The sequence below is a fragment of the Panicum virgatum genome, chromosome 4K (genome assembly GCF_016808335.1).
Source record: "Panicum virgatum strain AP13 chromosome 4K, P.virgatum_v5, whole genome shotgun sequence".
In the NCBI taxonomy this organism is placed as follows: Eukaryota; Viridiplantae; Streptophyta; class Magnoliopsida; order Poales; family Poaceae; genus Panicum; species Panicum virgatum.
Genome location: NC_053139.1, coordinates 6150612 through 6166671, shown reverse-complemented (window position 1 = coordinate 6166671; position 16060 = coordinate 6150612). Strand labels below are relative to the sequence as shown.

The window sequence follows — 16060 nt, the reverse complement described above, 5'->3', positions numbered from 1 at the left end:
CTGTGAATTATTGAGTAGTGTTCTTGGCAGGCTCGCTCTATGGTATTTATTGCGGGTCCGTGTGCCGCCAAAAATATACGTACGAGGCCAATCTTGACAAGGCTTGGTTTATGCATCCAAACAAAGGACTTAACCATAACCACAAGTGAAATGTACAGATCCTATTTTACTTCTTTTACCATTCCAGATCTCACAAAGCCAAAAGTATCTTCCGTGAGACCACGACCTGTACGTGTATGGATTGCGACTGAATTTGGTGATGCGTCGTCAAGCCACGACAGCACAGAATTTCTTGACCCATTACGATGGAAAGCTAGCGTATGCTGAGATATTTTGAGAACAGGGAATGTCAATCTCTGCAAGTGAATACTTCCATGGCTGCACAAAAACTTGTTCTATCTCCTGTAGTTGGTTATTAGGGGGGTTTTTTTTTTGCGAGTAAAGTTGGTTAGTTAGGTATTCTGATAGAGCAAGAACATACAAATTCATGTGGATAGTAGCCTTTTCCATCCGGTACCGTAAAATGCCCGATGCACAAAATGATTCGTCATCGATCAGGATAAACAGCCAAACCAAGCCTTGCGCTGAACTCAAGTATTGGAACGTACTACTTCGTCTCAGATTCTAATGCTCGGCTTGAGATCACCTGAACTCAAGACGAGGAATGATGTTTTCAAAAAGCAGAGCATCAGCAAAATAGAATCCTCAGAACCGTCCAAAGCTGATAGATTAGTTGATGAGGAGCTTCTACGTTGTCTAGAACTGCTGCAGCACAGCTGATCATCGTCAACGTAATTAAGTTGCATCCACGAGCCTCATGGTATACCATCATGTGCATAAATCTAAAGTGTCGCACTACGTGGTGAAGAGGGGGGGAAATCAGAAGTTGAGAAATCCTTTTTTAGATTACACAAAACAACTCAATCACTCACAACGCACACACACTCACTTCTATGAACGAACGAATACAAATTCTACTTCTGCGAACATCTTCGAAGACTGAGCTGACAAATCATCGAGATTGACCGAGTTACCGCAAATGTCTCGCTGTCGACGGTAACGTCAGTTACCACTAAAAGCACCCCACGGGGAGTCCAACCTAGAATCTAGGATGCTACCGAAACTCTTATAACCCCTAGGCTACATACTCTTTCACAGAATAACAAGTTGTTGAGAAAATTATATATTTTTTTTAGATTACACAGTACAACTCAGACACTAAGAATCACGCACACTCACCCCTATGAATATAGGTACGCAAATCTTATCCCTATAAGCATCTTCGAAAATTGAGCTAGCAAATTCTCGAAATTAATGAAAACACAAACGCTCTTAAATCCTAAAAGGCTCAAATCCTAGAAGATTCCTGTAACCACTAGGCTACCTATCCTTTTGTTAAACCTAGACAAGAGATGCTTTGCACCGAATGATCTATAAAAAAATATCAGTGGCGGATTTAAACCCAGGGCCACATACATATGCGTGGCCCGAATAACCTCTTGTCAATATGACCCGCTTCTTAAATTTCCATGGCCTAGCGAGTAATCCTGTTGTGAAGTGGCCCTAGTTGATGGCCCGTTAGCGAAGGCCCGGTGGTAAAGGATTTTAGATTTAGACCATCCGGATCTATTGAACGGACTCTATCTTATACAATTTTAAGTTAAAAAATTTAAAGATCGTGTTCGACTATGAATTGTAAAGAGATCATTAAAGTCATGGTCCATTACCACTCCTAGAAGGAATCGGAGTCTTCACCGTTTTATCTTCCCCAGCTCACCTTAACTCACTCTAAAAAAAATCGTCACAACGCTAGCTTGGAGCATCTCCAAGAGTACCATATTTATCTTCTTCATTCTTATGTTTTTTTTTGAAAAAGGAAAAAAAACACTTTCCAATAGTTCCTCGTCCTTCCTTCGCGCCATGGATACGGTCTATTCTTTTAATTTTTCTCACGTTCTAAGATTTAGGGTTTAGTTTTTGTAGCCGCGGCCGCCGCTGTTGGTGTACCCGTCATGGAGTGCGTCTGCCGCCACTTCTTCCCGCACCGATTCCAGCCGCCACGGTGCGTCACCGGCAAAGTAAGAGGTAAAACGGAACCCTCTCATCGTTTTCTTTCTTTTCCCTCAAATTTCAAGCCCTCCCGTGCCCTAAATCACCGACAATCTAACTTGCAAAAAACTTCTATTCGCCGGCCATAGAAGTTTTTGTGGAATTATCCTTGTGGGTCCACAACTTCTTATTTTTGGGAGAAAAATAGGGACTATTGGAGATAGTCTCTTTTTTTCCTTTCCATACTTATTTGGAGAGTTGGCAAACAACAATTTTGAGAAGAAAATATTAGAAACTCTTGAAGATTCTCTTAGCTAGCAGCTTGAGGCGCGGCAGAATAGATAACTTGTAATGGCATATATAATAAAAATTATAATGGTATTTTTCCAAAATTCAGAAATTATAATGGCGAAAATCCAAAAACCCTACAATGATCCGCGGAAAGCGTAGAGATGCGTCTCCGTCTTCAAACGGCGCACGCGCACCCTTTCGTCGCTGCCACTGCCGGCGTATCCCATCGGCTACCGCTGCCATTCTCCTCTGACCTCGCCGCCGCCGCCCTTGGCTCCTCTCTCCCTCGCTGCCGCCGCCCTCCGTTCTCCACTTCTCCCATCGCAGCCAGGACAAGCGGCCCATCACGGGCAGCCTCCACGCGTCCGCGCGGTCGCGCCCCCGCGGACGGGACAGGGAGCCGCGGGCGACAGGCGGCGGCGCCGGATCCACGAGGTATGTGCTACTGCTGCTCCTGTTCCCTGGGGCTCCGGGTCCACGGTGTCGGTGCTCCCCGGTCGGGGAGCGAGGTGTGCGGGGAGGAGAGGAAAGAGGGGGCCTCATCCGTCGGGGCTCGGATGAGAGATGCTCTTGCGTCCACAGCCAGAGCCGCGCCTTCTCCGCTCTTGCTCAACAACTCTCTCTTCTCTCCGACGATTCTTACTCGTCCAACTCTGGTGGGTAGCGGTAGACGGCCAGCGACGGGGTGGGTCCTGCCTGCTCCTCATCCCTCTCTCGGATTGAGGCATGGTGGTGGCTAGGTTAGGGTTTCCCACTCAGGGTCGTCGGGGGAGGGTTCCATGGCCGGCGGGCTAAGAGGAGCGTCTGGCGGCGGCAGTAGGCACAGCGGGCGGTGGCGGGTCAAGGCTGGCGAGGTGAGGCGGCGTCGGTGCTACGGTTGACAGGAAGGGCTAACGGAGGGGGCGAGTGTCTTCCTCAGTTGGCGGCCATTGCCTGTGGTAGTGGTGGTAGACAGTAAACATTTTCATTGCCCGAATGACTGATTGCGATTATGATTACATGGTGCTTATCCATGGATTGTCATTTCATTATGTTCGCTAGGAGGTAATAACAGGAAGCATCAATCACTAGAAACATAAATATCACCAGTTGATCTAAAATAAGGAAACAACATTTTTGGCTAATGATCAATCAAACGAGCAAACCATGATTCCTAAAATCTCATACCTACAAAGGAGATACTCAATAGTCTGGTCAATTCAGGTGTACATACAACTAATGTTAAGCTCATCACCATCACGAAAATGGCTCAAAGATTGTCTTAACATGTTACAAGGCTGACAAAAGTACTTGCAGGACCATCCAAATCTTGAAATTACAAATGAAATGTTCCGGCTGAAAGCAGCTGCCTAAGGTTTTTGAATTGCAGATTCAAGTACTAAATATTTAATTTCTTGTTTAAAAAGTTCATCGGAAGAATTTGCAGGATGGTAAAAGAAACAGCATTTTTTTTTCTATCGCCACTATCGCCATTCGCCATCAGCTAGAAATTTATCATCAGAACTTACAAAATCTAGCTTAACTGAAGCATCACTGGTTATCATTTTGGATCCAGAACACAACCATAGTTAGGCATTTCTTTTACTGCTTTAAGTTTTTATCAAGTTTGTCGTTCAATTAGGCTTGGAATTGGGATATCCTAAATCATGCTGTTTTCCCCCTTTTCTACAAGTTACCTATCATTATATGTCTTGGTTGAGTGGTTTAAGCGCTTAGAAGTTGGCCCTACGCATGCAAATTCAGCAGCTCCACCACTGCTAATGAACAAGAGATAAACAGATTTACTATGTCAATGACACCCAAAAAACAATTATATGGTTTGTATTTGTCATTTTTTTCATCGCTAAGCCTATAATGCTTTTGTACACTTTTCTCCTGAAATCCGTATGCATACTTCTTGCACAAAACAGTTACAGATTAGGGCAAGTAAGCGTTGAACCTTATTCCTGCAGAGATTGCCCTTCTATGGAGGCATCCAAAGAAAATGCTTCCAAGGAGTATGCTGATTTCGAAGAGAAGGTTAAGAGGACCATATATATCGACCATCTTTCTCCTCAAGTTACGACCCCAGTCATCAAAGCAGCTCTTGCCCAGTGTGCAAATGTTACCAATGTGGAGTTCATTGTCAACTACACAATCCCGTATGATATACCTTCTGCCGCGTTGGTAGAATTGGATGATGAAATGCAGGCCAAGGCTGCTGTAGAATTGATGACTGATTTCCCATTCATAATTGGTGGAATGCCAAGGCCTGTACGTGCTACCTATGCAAAGGCTGAGATGTTCCGGGATCGCCCTCCTTGCCCTGATCTTAAGAAATATTTCCGCTGGATAAAACAAGGAGATGGTGAGTATGAAGCAATGAGGAAACTGAAAAACCTTGCAAAGAGGCAAGAGGCAGAGAACATGGCTCTCATAAAGGTAAATTCTTTAGTTCGCTCATGATTGCATTCATTCATGCTTCGTATAGTCCTGCAAAAATATCCATATTGCGTTGATACCTTTGCGCAACTATGTATGCTTAATTTGTTAATAGCTATGTCCAATAAACAATTCCCTCTGTTCTTATATATATGATGTTTGGGACAAGATGATTAGTTCATGGTAGTAGGTATTTGTTAATTCCTTAGACTGGAGGCCCGTATCTTATATAAAAACTATGCATACTCGTCAGATTGGTGCCTGTGCAAGTACTTGGTTTGCACCTAACTACAATACTGGTAGTTGGTGGATGCTGTTACTTTGATCTTGATTTTTTTAATGAAAGACTTTGATCTTAAGTTGAAAATTACACATGAAAATACTGACATGAAACTGTTGTTTTTACTGTCTCAGAATCTATTGGACGAGGAGAAGGAACTGGCAAAGCAGCAGCAAGAAGCACTTAATGGGAATGGCAAGAAGTATCAAATGCTGGAAAATGTGGTGTCGGATGGAACCATCAGGAACCTTGCTCATCATTACGGAGTGAAGCTGGATGACTGATGGGACAAATTCATGGAACAGCTGCGCAGTCATCATTTTGCCCTGGGGCGTTGGAAGACGCTGTGATGAATTAGATTACTTGTGACCCAGTAGCTAGATCCTGCGGTGTAACAATTGGCCCGACATAGATAGTTCTACAAGCTGTGGCTGCATTAGAATCCGAGATAATGGTAGCCTCAGCGTACAACCTTTTGTTTCTCAGCCTGTAACTAGTCGCCGAAACTGAGGCATACTCTGTCGTGTGATGTGTCTCGTGTACATATTGCTACATGAAACTGGAGTACCTTACTTCCTTGTGTCCAAGCCCCCCAAGGTTTTTTATCTGCATTATTTCAGCTATTGGTTTCCAGAACATTAGCTCGCAGGCTGTCGTCCGGAGCAGGCGAAGTGTGGTGGTTTAGTAAAAGAAAGAATCGGAGTGAATATGACGCTAAGAACTGGTATGTTTTATCGGGATGTCTTGACTAGACAACAAAATTGTTACCATGTCGCCGCCGGCCAGCCTTGCTGAGTTCACGCTCGCGTCCGTGGACGACGTGAACCTTGGTGAACGGCTTCAATCCATGGCGATACCCGATAAACGGGGAGGGCAGCGGGGTGCGATGGCGACCCTCGGAGTTGTCTGTGAGAGCCAACTGATATTCCTTCCTACGTCGACGTAGTGCTCAAACCTCATACAGGTAGTCCTGCAAATTACGATCGACTGCTACTGCTAACCACTGTGTTCGGCAGGCTGGAGCTGGAGGCTGGAATGGTGTGAGAGAAAAATACTGTTGGGCTGGCTGGAGTGGTGTGAGAGGAAAATACTGTAACGCTGGAGAGGAGATGACCAGACGAACGCAGTGGTTCTAACTTCAGTGCCTGTGTCGATGCTGCGTTGAGGGCATGGTTCTAACTTCTAAGGAGGGTTAGGCGCCACCAGATTTCTACGATTGATATTTCGGGACACTGTGGTTGCAACTGCAATCTTCCATGAACTGTACGGATCACGACTGAATTTGGTGGTGCGAGTATCAGATAACGATAGAACAGAAATTATTGATCCTTCTCAAGGAAAGCTAGGGCATGCTGAGGCATTTTGGAGCCAAATATCAGTCTTTGTAGTAACTTTTCGCTGTGTATTGCTGAGATGAGTACTTTATCATGATTCTTCACAAATGTGGTCTGGCTCCAAGGAAGAGAATCAGCAGGAATATCAATCTACAGGTGAAGAATTCCATGGTTGCGAAAACCTGTTCTCCTAAAGTTGGTTAGATATTCTAATAGAGCAACACGATTCTATCTGGATAATAGCCTTTTCCAGGGTATAAAGTGCCAGATGCACAAAGAATTCTTCATCGCGATAAGCAGCCAGAACCACGCCTTCCGCTCAACTCAAGCATTGGAACATACTTTCTCTGGGAATGATGGTTAAAAAACAAAGCATTAGCAAAAACAGATTCCTTGGAACTGCCCAGAGCTGATAGGTAGTTTTGGTTGAAAAGGAGCTTCTACCTTGTCTAGAACTACCGCAGCACAACCGATCATCATCGACGTATGTTGCATTCACTCCCATCATCCATGAACCTACTGATATATCATCATGTGCATAGCTCTGAAGTGATGCACTGCACGATGAAGAGAAAAAATTTGTTCAGATAAAAGATTAGATGTTGAAAAACCTGGTTTGCAGAAATAAAGCATCAGAAAGTGTAGTGCTGTGTCTAGGGTAATTTTGGCAGCACATAATTCTGACCAGAAACATCTAGTGCTCAAAGTTTGACAAGGGCATGCTTAACAGGATCCTTGCTGTCACATTCAGTTCTGTGCTGATACAACTCGTGCATATGTTTAAATTCAAAAGCTCAGGACTCAGGAGATGTCACAGATGCCACTGTGCAAGCTAACTTGGATGCTGTTGCTCAGAGTCGGTGCTAAGTGACTTGGCACTGATAAAAATAAAACAGGGAGACAAAAAAACAATTACCTGTTTATGTTGATGTAACGAGCCAAATTGTTCGAGAGAATAAACAAAGAACCAGAAGCATGGCGAAAATATCTGTTTTATAAAAATTAAATCACAGTCAGTGAGAATGCAAAGACAAGACACAGTTCATAATGGAAAAGAAAAAAAACATTCCTCATCTGTCAGTTTCATCCAAAAAGGACCTTGAACGCTAAGGTCTTAAGGATGCACATATAACAAGAAGAAAATGTACCAATGAATATCTCTGAATAAGGGAAAATGCACCATGTGTACTGAAGGTGCAGGGTGCAATAGGTGGTAGTGCCATTCTTAAATTTAAAATTGAACTAGAATGGACTTTACAAGGTTGACAAGGCAACTCATTGCCCCCCAGGAGACAGTGTGATTGAATTACAGTTATTGGGTCATAGAGTTTCTGGTGAAATTGCCCCTCATGGTTATGACAATAAGCAGTATATGACTGTTGATATCACAAAGTAAGGCTGACATCACAGGTTGGATAACAAATTAACAGACTCTGAATCTGTAGCGTCTGAGCTCTTTCAGCACTACTGGAGCTTAGGTGACTAACAGGCACACTTATTACTTACTAGCCAACATGGTGAAACAAAGAATTAGTTGAATGTTTATATAGAAAGGATATGATATCAACTGCAGAAAAGTAATTAAGTAGTTCAGGAGAATGAGGTCATGCAAATTACTCACGTTTTTGAGTCTCCAAATTTCCACCACTCAGGTTCGTACCATTGTTGGCCCCTGAAATTCAAATTGGCATCAACACTCTTTAATAATTGGCTAAAAAGTGGCAAAAAAAATTAAAACTAAGATGCCATTGATCCTTGATACAGTGCAACGATGGAAAAATGCAACTGAGCCAACTACAAGCATGTGTTTCTCATGTTCGCACGGCAGCAACACCTGAAGCACAAGCTGTTCATTCGAATAATTTATAAATGAAACTGAAATGTCAAAAAGACCGTGAATCATGCACAAGGTAGTTGGACTGCATAAAACACTATTACACTAGGGTTGCTGAAGTGTATTCCACTACATGGCCACAGCTTTTGAAGGATGCAGCATAGAAGCAGAATTACTGAAATAACCAGAAAAAAGCTACTTCATTTTTTTTTTGAAATAATAAGCTACTTCACTTAACAATGGAAAGTCCAGTTGGAGGAGTAACAGAGATATCAAACATGCTTGCTAACGAATAAATTGAAGACCTAGTGGTTTAATGATTAAATAAAAGAAAGCACATACTCTTCGCTTACAACAACCCCTGATTTCATACAGCCCATGTACAATCCTTGATTACCTCGCCGGCCTTCAAGCATCTCAATTAACCCAGCTGAAAGAAAGCATGAAATGAGTCAATAGGCAAAAAAGAGAGAGGTAAATAAACACTAGTCATATCAACATACACAGAAAACAGGAAAAGTATTACCTAAGTCAAGATTAATGTTATCCTCAACTTTGACATAGAATTCTGCATCCCAGGCTTCAACTGCAGCACTGAAGAAAAATTTTGCTTTACTCGGTAATTCTTCTGCAGCCTCTTCGTGACTTTCCTGCCCAACCATTTAGAATTATTTAATCGACACATTCCAGTGACCACTAAATGCTTACAGTTTAACACTGATGACGTGTATAAGATCACATGGGTTCAACCTAGTCTTTGATGGAAACAATAAAGGTCTAAACTCTGAAGTCCTGTTCAGTACAACAATTTGTGAAGGACGATTGAAAATACAAGAAGTAGAACCTTACAAGAATCAAGAAGTCCTTTGTCCTCCGATTTTCATCGTCAATATTACGGTCCAAGGTATCCCCTCTATTTGCACTGCAGGTCCAAAGGTACATTTCATCAAGAAAATAAAGGCAGTAGGGATTTCTTAGAGAATGAGAATGGCATAGTCCAATTCTAAACTAAGAACTATATGCAGTAACTCAAAGGTTTAGATCAAGAAGAAAACCTCCGACCAATAACAAAACGAATGACTACACCCTTTTCCTCAAGCTTCTTCAGAGCATCACCTGCAATTTACAATGATATCAAAGAATAGAGTTATGAGATGTAGCAAATCCTTTGCTAACTAATTTTAAGTTGTATTCCATGTCTATTCAACAGTTTCAAACAATTCAGCTTGCAAGCTCTTCATCTCTTGACCTAGCACTTTCCAATTAGTCAGTTTTTTTTTAACCACAATCAGTCTCTTCCACTGCCCAGTGTTGTTAAGGGATTTCAATCACTAAGAGCTGTTGAAACCAAAAGAACAAGAGGGCAAACCTCTTGGCATCCACGAGCCACGGAAGGTGTTCCTCTTAAGCCGGGAGCCGAAACCGGTGTAAACTCCAATGACGGCAAGAAGCTGCTGCTTCTTCTCAGAATCCACAGCAGCAGTCCTGTTCCCCCACAAGTACCCCTCGCTCTTGGCCTTGGTCAGGTCCATCTCCGCCTCAACAATCTTCCTCCCGATCTCCCTGCCACCAAAACACTCATTTCGAGTCAGCAAACCCGGAACTCAGACGACCAAGCCCGAAATTCCCGTCAGAAGAACTGACAACTCACTTGCATCCGAGGTTCCTCAGCTTGTCCTCCACCGAGAGCACCTTCGGGAGCTGCAATCAGGCGCCATCGTCAGGGCCGACCAAGAGATACTCGTAGTTAGAAATGCGAGCACGCGGAGAGAGGAGGGAAGGAGAGATCCGCACGTTGCCGGAATTCTTCTCGAGGAGGCCGGACAGGATCGCCCGGGTCTGCGCGTCCTGCCACAACCTGGTGACGGAGTGAAGAGAAAACATCAGGAGCCCAGCCCTCTCTTGTGCGTCTCGGATCGGGGCGGGTGAGATCTGAGCGGGGGAGGGGGGGGGGGGGGACGTACCGGCCGGCGACGTAGAGCCAGGCGAGGCAGGAGAGGAAGGCCATGACGAGAGGGACCCGGCCCGAGGCGACGCCGGCGCCCGCGGAGGAGGAGGGAGCCTTGAAGCGGCGGTTCTCGCGCCGCATGGCGCTGGCCAGCGTCTCCATGGCGGCGGAGGAGGGGGGAGATCTCCGGCGCTGTGGGCTCTCTCGGCGCCGGCTGTGTCTGCTTGCCGTTAATGGAAAGCTTCGTCCCCTAGGCAGAAATTGAAGGAAAACGCCGAGTCACCTAACTGTGGGCCGCGGAAGGCCCGAGTTAGGTCGTGTTGAAGATCATAGCCCAAGGCTAAAAGTTGGATCGGTAATGCAAAGAGTTTCCATATGTTTCACAACACATTCCTCTCCAAAACAAAAAAAAATGTTTCACAACACATGTTGCATGAAATATATTTTTTATGTGGTGGCGGAAATTTTTTATTCTAAAGTCGAACGAAACAACCATTTTTTCATATTATTTTTTATATAACAAACAGTGATCCTTGCTATTGCACTAATTACTTTAATACTTTTTGACATCAAATTTGATCTCTCGTCTTATTTAAAAAATTTGTATAAAATATTATTCCTTTTGTTGTGGCTTAATTTATTAATACAAGTTCTTCAAACATAACTTAAATTTAATTATATTTGTATAAATTTTTTGAATAAGACGAGCAGTCAAACTTGATATTAAAAAAATCAAACAATCTATAGTTTGAAACGGATTAAGTATTTCATCCGAGCATACGATGAATTGAACATCCTAGCACTAGCAACACAGTTTAAGATTTTTTTAAAGTAAAAACACAGTTTAAGATTTGAAAGTCTAGTTTGCCAGATACGGGCAGAACAAATAGTTGGTGAAAAGTTGTTGATTTTGGTACTGTAGCACATTTCGTTGTTACTTGACAAATAATGTTCAATCATGAACTAATTAGACTTAAAAAATTCATCTCGTGCTAATCAATTAGACTATGTAATTAGTTATTTTTTCAACTACATTTAATGATTAATACATGTGTCCGAACATTTGATGTTATGGGTACTGTAGAAAAATTTTTAGGAACACCTTACCGACTTACCGTGCTTCAAAAAAAATTAAATGCAACCACGGCCCACTTTGAGGCAAACTGCACATAGTCACGCAAATATTAAGAGTCACATTTGTTTCAAAAAATATTAAGAATTACATGTGTGACTGACGATCAATTCATTACACAAGACTTAATAACTATCTTTTATTTCGGAATTTTTTTTTTGGAATAATTTTTTATTTTTTAGTACTGAAATAATTAAAAAATTATTCCGAAACAAGAAATTGTTCCAAAATAAATTTGACTGTATTACACATGTGAACCGGTTTATCGAACCAATTTAAATCTAGAAACATAAAATTTGAAATGAAGAGGCTGTGTGACAAGTCAGCGCCCCACAGCCACGGGTGCTGGCCAAAACGGGCACCTGGCACGAGTCGTTCGTTCCGCTTCCCCCGGCCGTGCGCCCGTGCCGAAGGCGCGCCCGACCGATCTCCAAAACCCTCCTCCTAAACCACCCGCCACCGGCCATTCCCCTCCCCCGCCCCGGCCATGGCGCTCCTCCGCGCCCGCATCCGCCGCGACCCCCTCGTCCCGCGCCACTTCTCCTCCTCCTCCTCCCCCTCCTCGCCCTCCCCCCCACCCCCAGAAAGCCGGGCTCCGCGGCGGCCAGGAGGAAATTCGACTGGAAGCCCTCCCTCTCGCCGCAGCGGCCGAGGCCGGCAGGGGTGAAGGCGGCGTTCGGGGGGGACCTGGGGGAGAAAACGGAGTTCCTGCGCCAGTACAGCTAGGACGACCTCGGCAAGCGGCTTGGGGACCTGCGGCCCGCGGGGGCGGGGAAGGACGGGAGGGAGTGGTTCTCGCTGGAGGAGCTGAGCGCGCGCCTCAGGAGGCTGCGGGAGGTGGACAAGGAAGAGAGGGAGAGAGCGCCGAGGGCCGGCATGGGCATCGGAACGCTTATGGAGGCGCTGCAGGTTGGAGCGCTCCAGACCAAGGATCAGAAGAAGGCTGGCGGCGGTAATGATGGGTTGCGCATCTGCTCTGATCATTTTCATGTTTAATTATGCTAGTTGATTGAACTGATCATCAGTAAAAAAAAATTGTGGGTGCTGCCAATGCTGCGGGTGCATTCAATTTGTGGTGGTAGTGCCGAGTATGTCAGCTTTGATGGGCTTTGGCGGGCAGATGGTGCAGGGCAAGCCACAAGAGGAGCTGATGGAGAGGGTGAGCTTGGAGTGGCAAATATTTGGTGAATTTTGGTCCGTTTGTTTTTTTCTGTTTAGGGGATGTGATTTTGTCAGTTGCTCTCTGCAGTATTTCCATCCTGATCACTTGTCATCGGCTGAGAAGATGAAGCTGGAGCTGAAGAGGGTAAGGGACAAGTTCAAAATGTCAGAGAATGACTGTGGTTCTGCAAGAGTTCAAGGTAACCTCTTGACCGTCCATAACCATAGATCTATATGCTTCTGGTTTAAGTCCATAACATACATTGCCTTGCATTCTAAGTCTAGAAATCACAACAATTTCTTGCTAGCTAGTTGGGGGCAGAGTAACATGCTTCAATGGTATGCAAAGATTTGTAAGACTTGATTTTGTGAATTGAAAGCTACTCCTCCTGATTCCAAATTTAGGTTGTTTAGGACATCAATATGGTCTCCAATATGATACTTTTACTCGCAAATTATTGTAAAACTATACTACTTTTAAAAATAGAAAAATTATACACTATGAAAGTATTTTTCATGATGAATCTAGTAACATCACCCTTGTGTTGCTAATCTATGTAATTTTCATATATTGAACGACCAAGTTGAAAAAGTTTGACCAAATAGAATACAAAACGGCCTACATTTGGAACTGGAGGGGGCATTATGAAATCTGAGTGATTTCATTAATTCCTGTAATAATCATAAGCATTTTGGTTGTTTAATAATTTTTGTTGTTTTTTCGACAAACTTCTTGCTCTGTTCATTTTGTCAGACAGCAGAGTGGTTAGTAGTTTTCCACTTACTATTTTGTTGTGAATATGGAGGTACTTAATTGGTAGCAGATGAGAAATGATGATATTCAATTAATACAACAACAACATAGCCTTTTTTCCCAAGCAAGTTGGGGTAGGCTAGAGATGAAACCCGAAAGAAATAAGTTCAAGGTTCAGGCACATTGATAGCTAGTCTCCAAGCGCTCCTATCCAAAGCTATCTCTTTAGAGATGTTCCAATCCTTAAGGTCTCTCTTAACCGACTCATCCCACGTCAGTTTAGGTCTACCTCTACCCCTCTTTACATTATCGACTAGCTCAAGGATCCCATTACGCACCGGCGCCTCAGGAGGCCTTCGTTGGACATGTCCAAACCATCTCAGCCGATGCTGAGTAAGTTTCTCCTCAATTGGTGCCACCCCGACCCTATCCCGAATTGATGATATTCAATTAATCATCAATATTTTTCTCTGTGTTTTGACCTGACCTGTACGGTACTCTTCTTTTTGTTGTCCCTGGTATTTAGTTGTTTGTGCAAATTAAGCGAAGTCCCAAAGTATTGTTTTTCCCCTAGTTACTGTAAAACCCTACAGACCTTCATCGATTTTGCATGTGTAATTAGTTGCACTACACACACATGAGTAGTGTGAGCATAGTTGACTTGGAAGTCCTAGACTCCAACATCTAAATTTGTTTTTCTCCCATCCAACTACCTAACACTTAATAGCTTTTGTATCTGCATCCTAGCTGCTTGCATTCACCAAAATTTGAAAATCTTTTGTTTCCGGATCCCAGTTACCTGCCATCTACAAAATATGAAGTCTTCCATGGCCCTGCTTTTGGTTCGCAAATGTAAAAAAAAAAAAACTCGGCCGGGTGGGGAAAGACCGCCCCGCCGGTATTAACTTAAGAAGAAGCCTCGGCTTCCCCGACTGAGAAAATCCCCGAACTCTGGCCCTGCCATGACACTGGGAGACGTAACCCCTGGGAACTGTGCCTGGGCCATGTAAGGGTCCTCAGGCCGACCTGGGCCGTCTCACAACCAGTGCTTTGGCACACAGGGCCAGTGAGGGGATTTTTTTACCCTCAGCCTGAAATTCGCTCCCACGGGGAGTCGAACTCAGGACCTGAGGGGTGCCGCCGGAGTGACTAACCAACTGGGCTAGCATCCTTTGGCTGGTCTCTAGGGGTTAGTAAGTTAAATTATTTGGTAGGTCTTTAGGGGCAAGTGATATTGGATGATTTTTTTTAGGAACTTTTGAGTTATTTATGATTAGCAAGGATTTTGTGATTCCTGGGAGCACATGACACTATAACCACACCATTGAATATACATGCGGTTTTTGTTTTTGTTTAGTCACAATATAAATATCAACTGGTTCAGCACATCACCTGGCTTTTGAAAGTATTTACTACAGAAATGGACCTTTCTTTTGCTTTTGGATAAACAACCTTCAGTATAACGATATGTAAATATGAACACTGAATTCTCTCTGATGCTTCAGACTAGTGTATATCTGTTAGAATGTACGTCTGCTCATGTTCTACTTCTAGTTGTGTAAAATATTCCTCTTTAAATAGGATTATGTTGCAACTGAGCCTCATCTGATCTATGTTTTGCAGTAGCACAACTCACTACAAAAATCAAACATTTGTCAGCTACTCTACATAAGATGGTAAGTTTACAAACATATCTCTATATTTTCAGTGGCATACCTTCATAGCTGATGATGTTTTTGTTGGACTTAACTGATGGTGAAAGTACTATCACTATGTGACTTCAATGTGGTGCAGGACAAGCATTCTAGAAAGGGACTGCAAGAAATGGTCCAAAGGAGGAAGAAATATCTCAAGTACTTGCGGAGAACCGACTGGGATTCGTACTGCCTAGTGTTGAAAAGCTTAGGGCTCCGTGATGTGCCGGAATACAAGGCCCCAGATTACAAAAGCAAGAGCAACACCAAGTCCAAAACCAAGAAAAAGAGCAGAAGAAGGATGAAGGCATAATCATTTCCCCGGCTTTTAACGTCCCAGAATTGGTAGTTAGGTACATGCCCAGGCTGTGTATATGTCAGCACCTTTTCCAATCTCAACTTTCTGATCTTACATGAAACCCCTTTTTTAGCGACTGCCTTTTGCGCCTACTTATAACAGCCCCCCTTCTAGCAATCCTTTGGCTCTTCTCCAAATTGCTGGGAACCCTGGGAGTGCTTCCCTTTGTTCTGAACAACTACTGTTTACAGTCAGCTTAAAAAAAAAACCCTACTGTTTACAGTTGAGGAACAAAGCGAATAATAACAACACTTGATGCAGCAGAAGAGATCATTTCATTGTTTTGAATATTTTGTAATTCTAAAATTCCTACGACACCAAGCAAGAATTATAGACTATTGGTTGCTGCTATGCTGTAAGGCCAGTTTTTTTTTTTTTTTTTGAGAAAGTGTAAGGCCAGTTTCTGCAAACAAAGAATGCAGGCCAGGAGGCAATGTGCTGATTGATAGAGATTGCACAGAGTGTCGAAGGAGCAGCTTTAACGTGGCGAGAGCTACATATATATAGTTTTAGAGAATATTATAGACCAAAAGGCAGGATCCGAATTCACGGATAGAAAAGCTTAATCCAAGGGCTCAAGGAAGAGATAAAAAACAACAAGCTCTACTACCCAGAGCGGTGGCTCAGTATGACAGTATCTGATCGATCACGCCCGGCCCGCCCCAAGTCTTGCACGCGGCACATGGGCCAGGGCCCCGGTGCAGCGGCCGCGTCGCGCACGGTCGTCCGGCGGCCGGCTGTGCCGGTACACCGCGCTGCAGGCTGCCGATACGTTTGTGCAACGACCCCGTGAACCCTGCACGC

At 43.8% G+C, this 16060-nt stretch overlaps 3 protein-coding genes across 4 annotated transcripts; 2 read left to right on the top strand and 1 right to left on the bottom strand.

Annotated features, from left to right (window-relative positions):
* The first annotated feature begins 2511 nt into the window (after positions 1-2511).
* Positions 2512-5655, top strand: LOC120702787. Of its 2 annotated transcripts, XM_039986727.1 has the most exons (3): positions 2512-2775; positions 4293-4761; positions 5176-5655. In XM_039986727.1, exons 2-3 carry the CDS (start codon positions 4306-4308, stop codon positions 5323-5325), a joined length of 606 nt encoding a protein of 201 aa, XP_039842661.1. In that variant the 5' UTR covers positions 2512-2775; positions 4293-4305; the 3' UTR covers positions 5326-5655. The 2 variants fall into 2 exon arrangements, with proteins under 2 accessions (XP_039842661.1, XP_039842662.1); XM_039986728.1 differs by having other exon boundaries at positions 2521-4761.
* Positions 5656-6416: 761 nt separating this feature from the next.
* On the bottom strand, positions 6417-10637 carry LOC120702786 (hydroxyproline O-galactosyltransferase HPGT2-like). Its single transcript, XM_039986726.1, has 12 exons — positions 10174-10637; positions 10004-10067; positions 9861-9910; positions 9579-9772; positions 9265-9325; positions 9059-9131; positions 8736-8859; positions 8552-8639; positions 7997-8047; positions 7292-7363; positions 6820-6932; positions 6417-6722 (listed from the first exon to the last, which is right to left on the bottom strand). Exons 1-12 carry the CDS (start codon positions 10317-10319, stop codon positions 6700-6702), a joined length of 1059 nt encoding a protein of 352 aa, XP_039842660.1. The 5' UTR covers positions 10320-10637; the 3' UTR covers positions 6417-6699.
* A 1016-nt stretch (positions 10638-11653) lies between these two features.
* Positions 11654-15607, top strand: LOC120702785. The gene is made up of 5 exons (XM_039986725.1): positions 11654-12241; positions 12372-12448; positions 12539-12650; positions 14828-14880; positions 14999-15607. The coding sequence occupies exons 1-5, from the start codon at positions 12166-12168 to the stop codon at positions 15209-15211; spliced, it is 531 nt and encodes a 176-aa protein (XP_039842659.1). The 5' UTR covers positions 11654-12165; the 3' UTR covers positions 15212-15607.
* Positions 15608-16060: the final 453 nt, after the last annotated feature.

Bases quoted from the DNA above. Each gene is read 5' to 3' on its own strand.
- LOC120702787 (XM_039986728.1), top strand. From the start codon at position 4,195: ATGCTTTTGTACACTTTTCTCCTGAAATCCGTATGCATACTTCTTGCA. The intron at 4,762-5,175 runs GTAAATTCTTTA...TTACTGTCTCAG, and splicing joins AGAACATGGCTCTCATAAAG to AATCTATTGGACGAGGAGAA.
- LOC120702786 (XM_039986726.1), bottom strand. From the start codon at position 10,319: ATGGAGACGCTGGCCAGCGCCATGCGGCGCGAGAACCGCCGCTTCAAG. The intron at 9,773-9,860 runs GTGAGTTGTCAG...TTTTGGTGGCAG, and splicing joins CTGAGGAACCTCGGATGCAA to GGAGATCGGGAGGAAGATTG. The intron at 7,364-7,996 runs GTGAGTAATTTG...TTTATAAAACAG, and splicing joins AAATTTGGAGACTCAAAAAC to ATATTTTCGCCATGCTTCTG.
- LOC120702785 (XM_039986725.1), top strand. From the start codon at position 12,166: ATGGGCATCGGAACGCTTATGGAGGCGCTGCAGGTTGGAGCGCTCCAG. The intron at 12,242-12,371 runs GTAATGATGGGT...TTGTGGTGGTAG, and splicing joins TCAGAAGAAGGCTGGCGGCG to TGCCGAGTATGTCAGCTTTG. The intron at 14,881-14,998 runs GTAAGTTTACAA...AATGTGGTGCAG, and splicing joins CAGCTACTCTACATAAGATG to GACAAGCATTCTAGAAAGGG.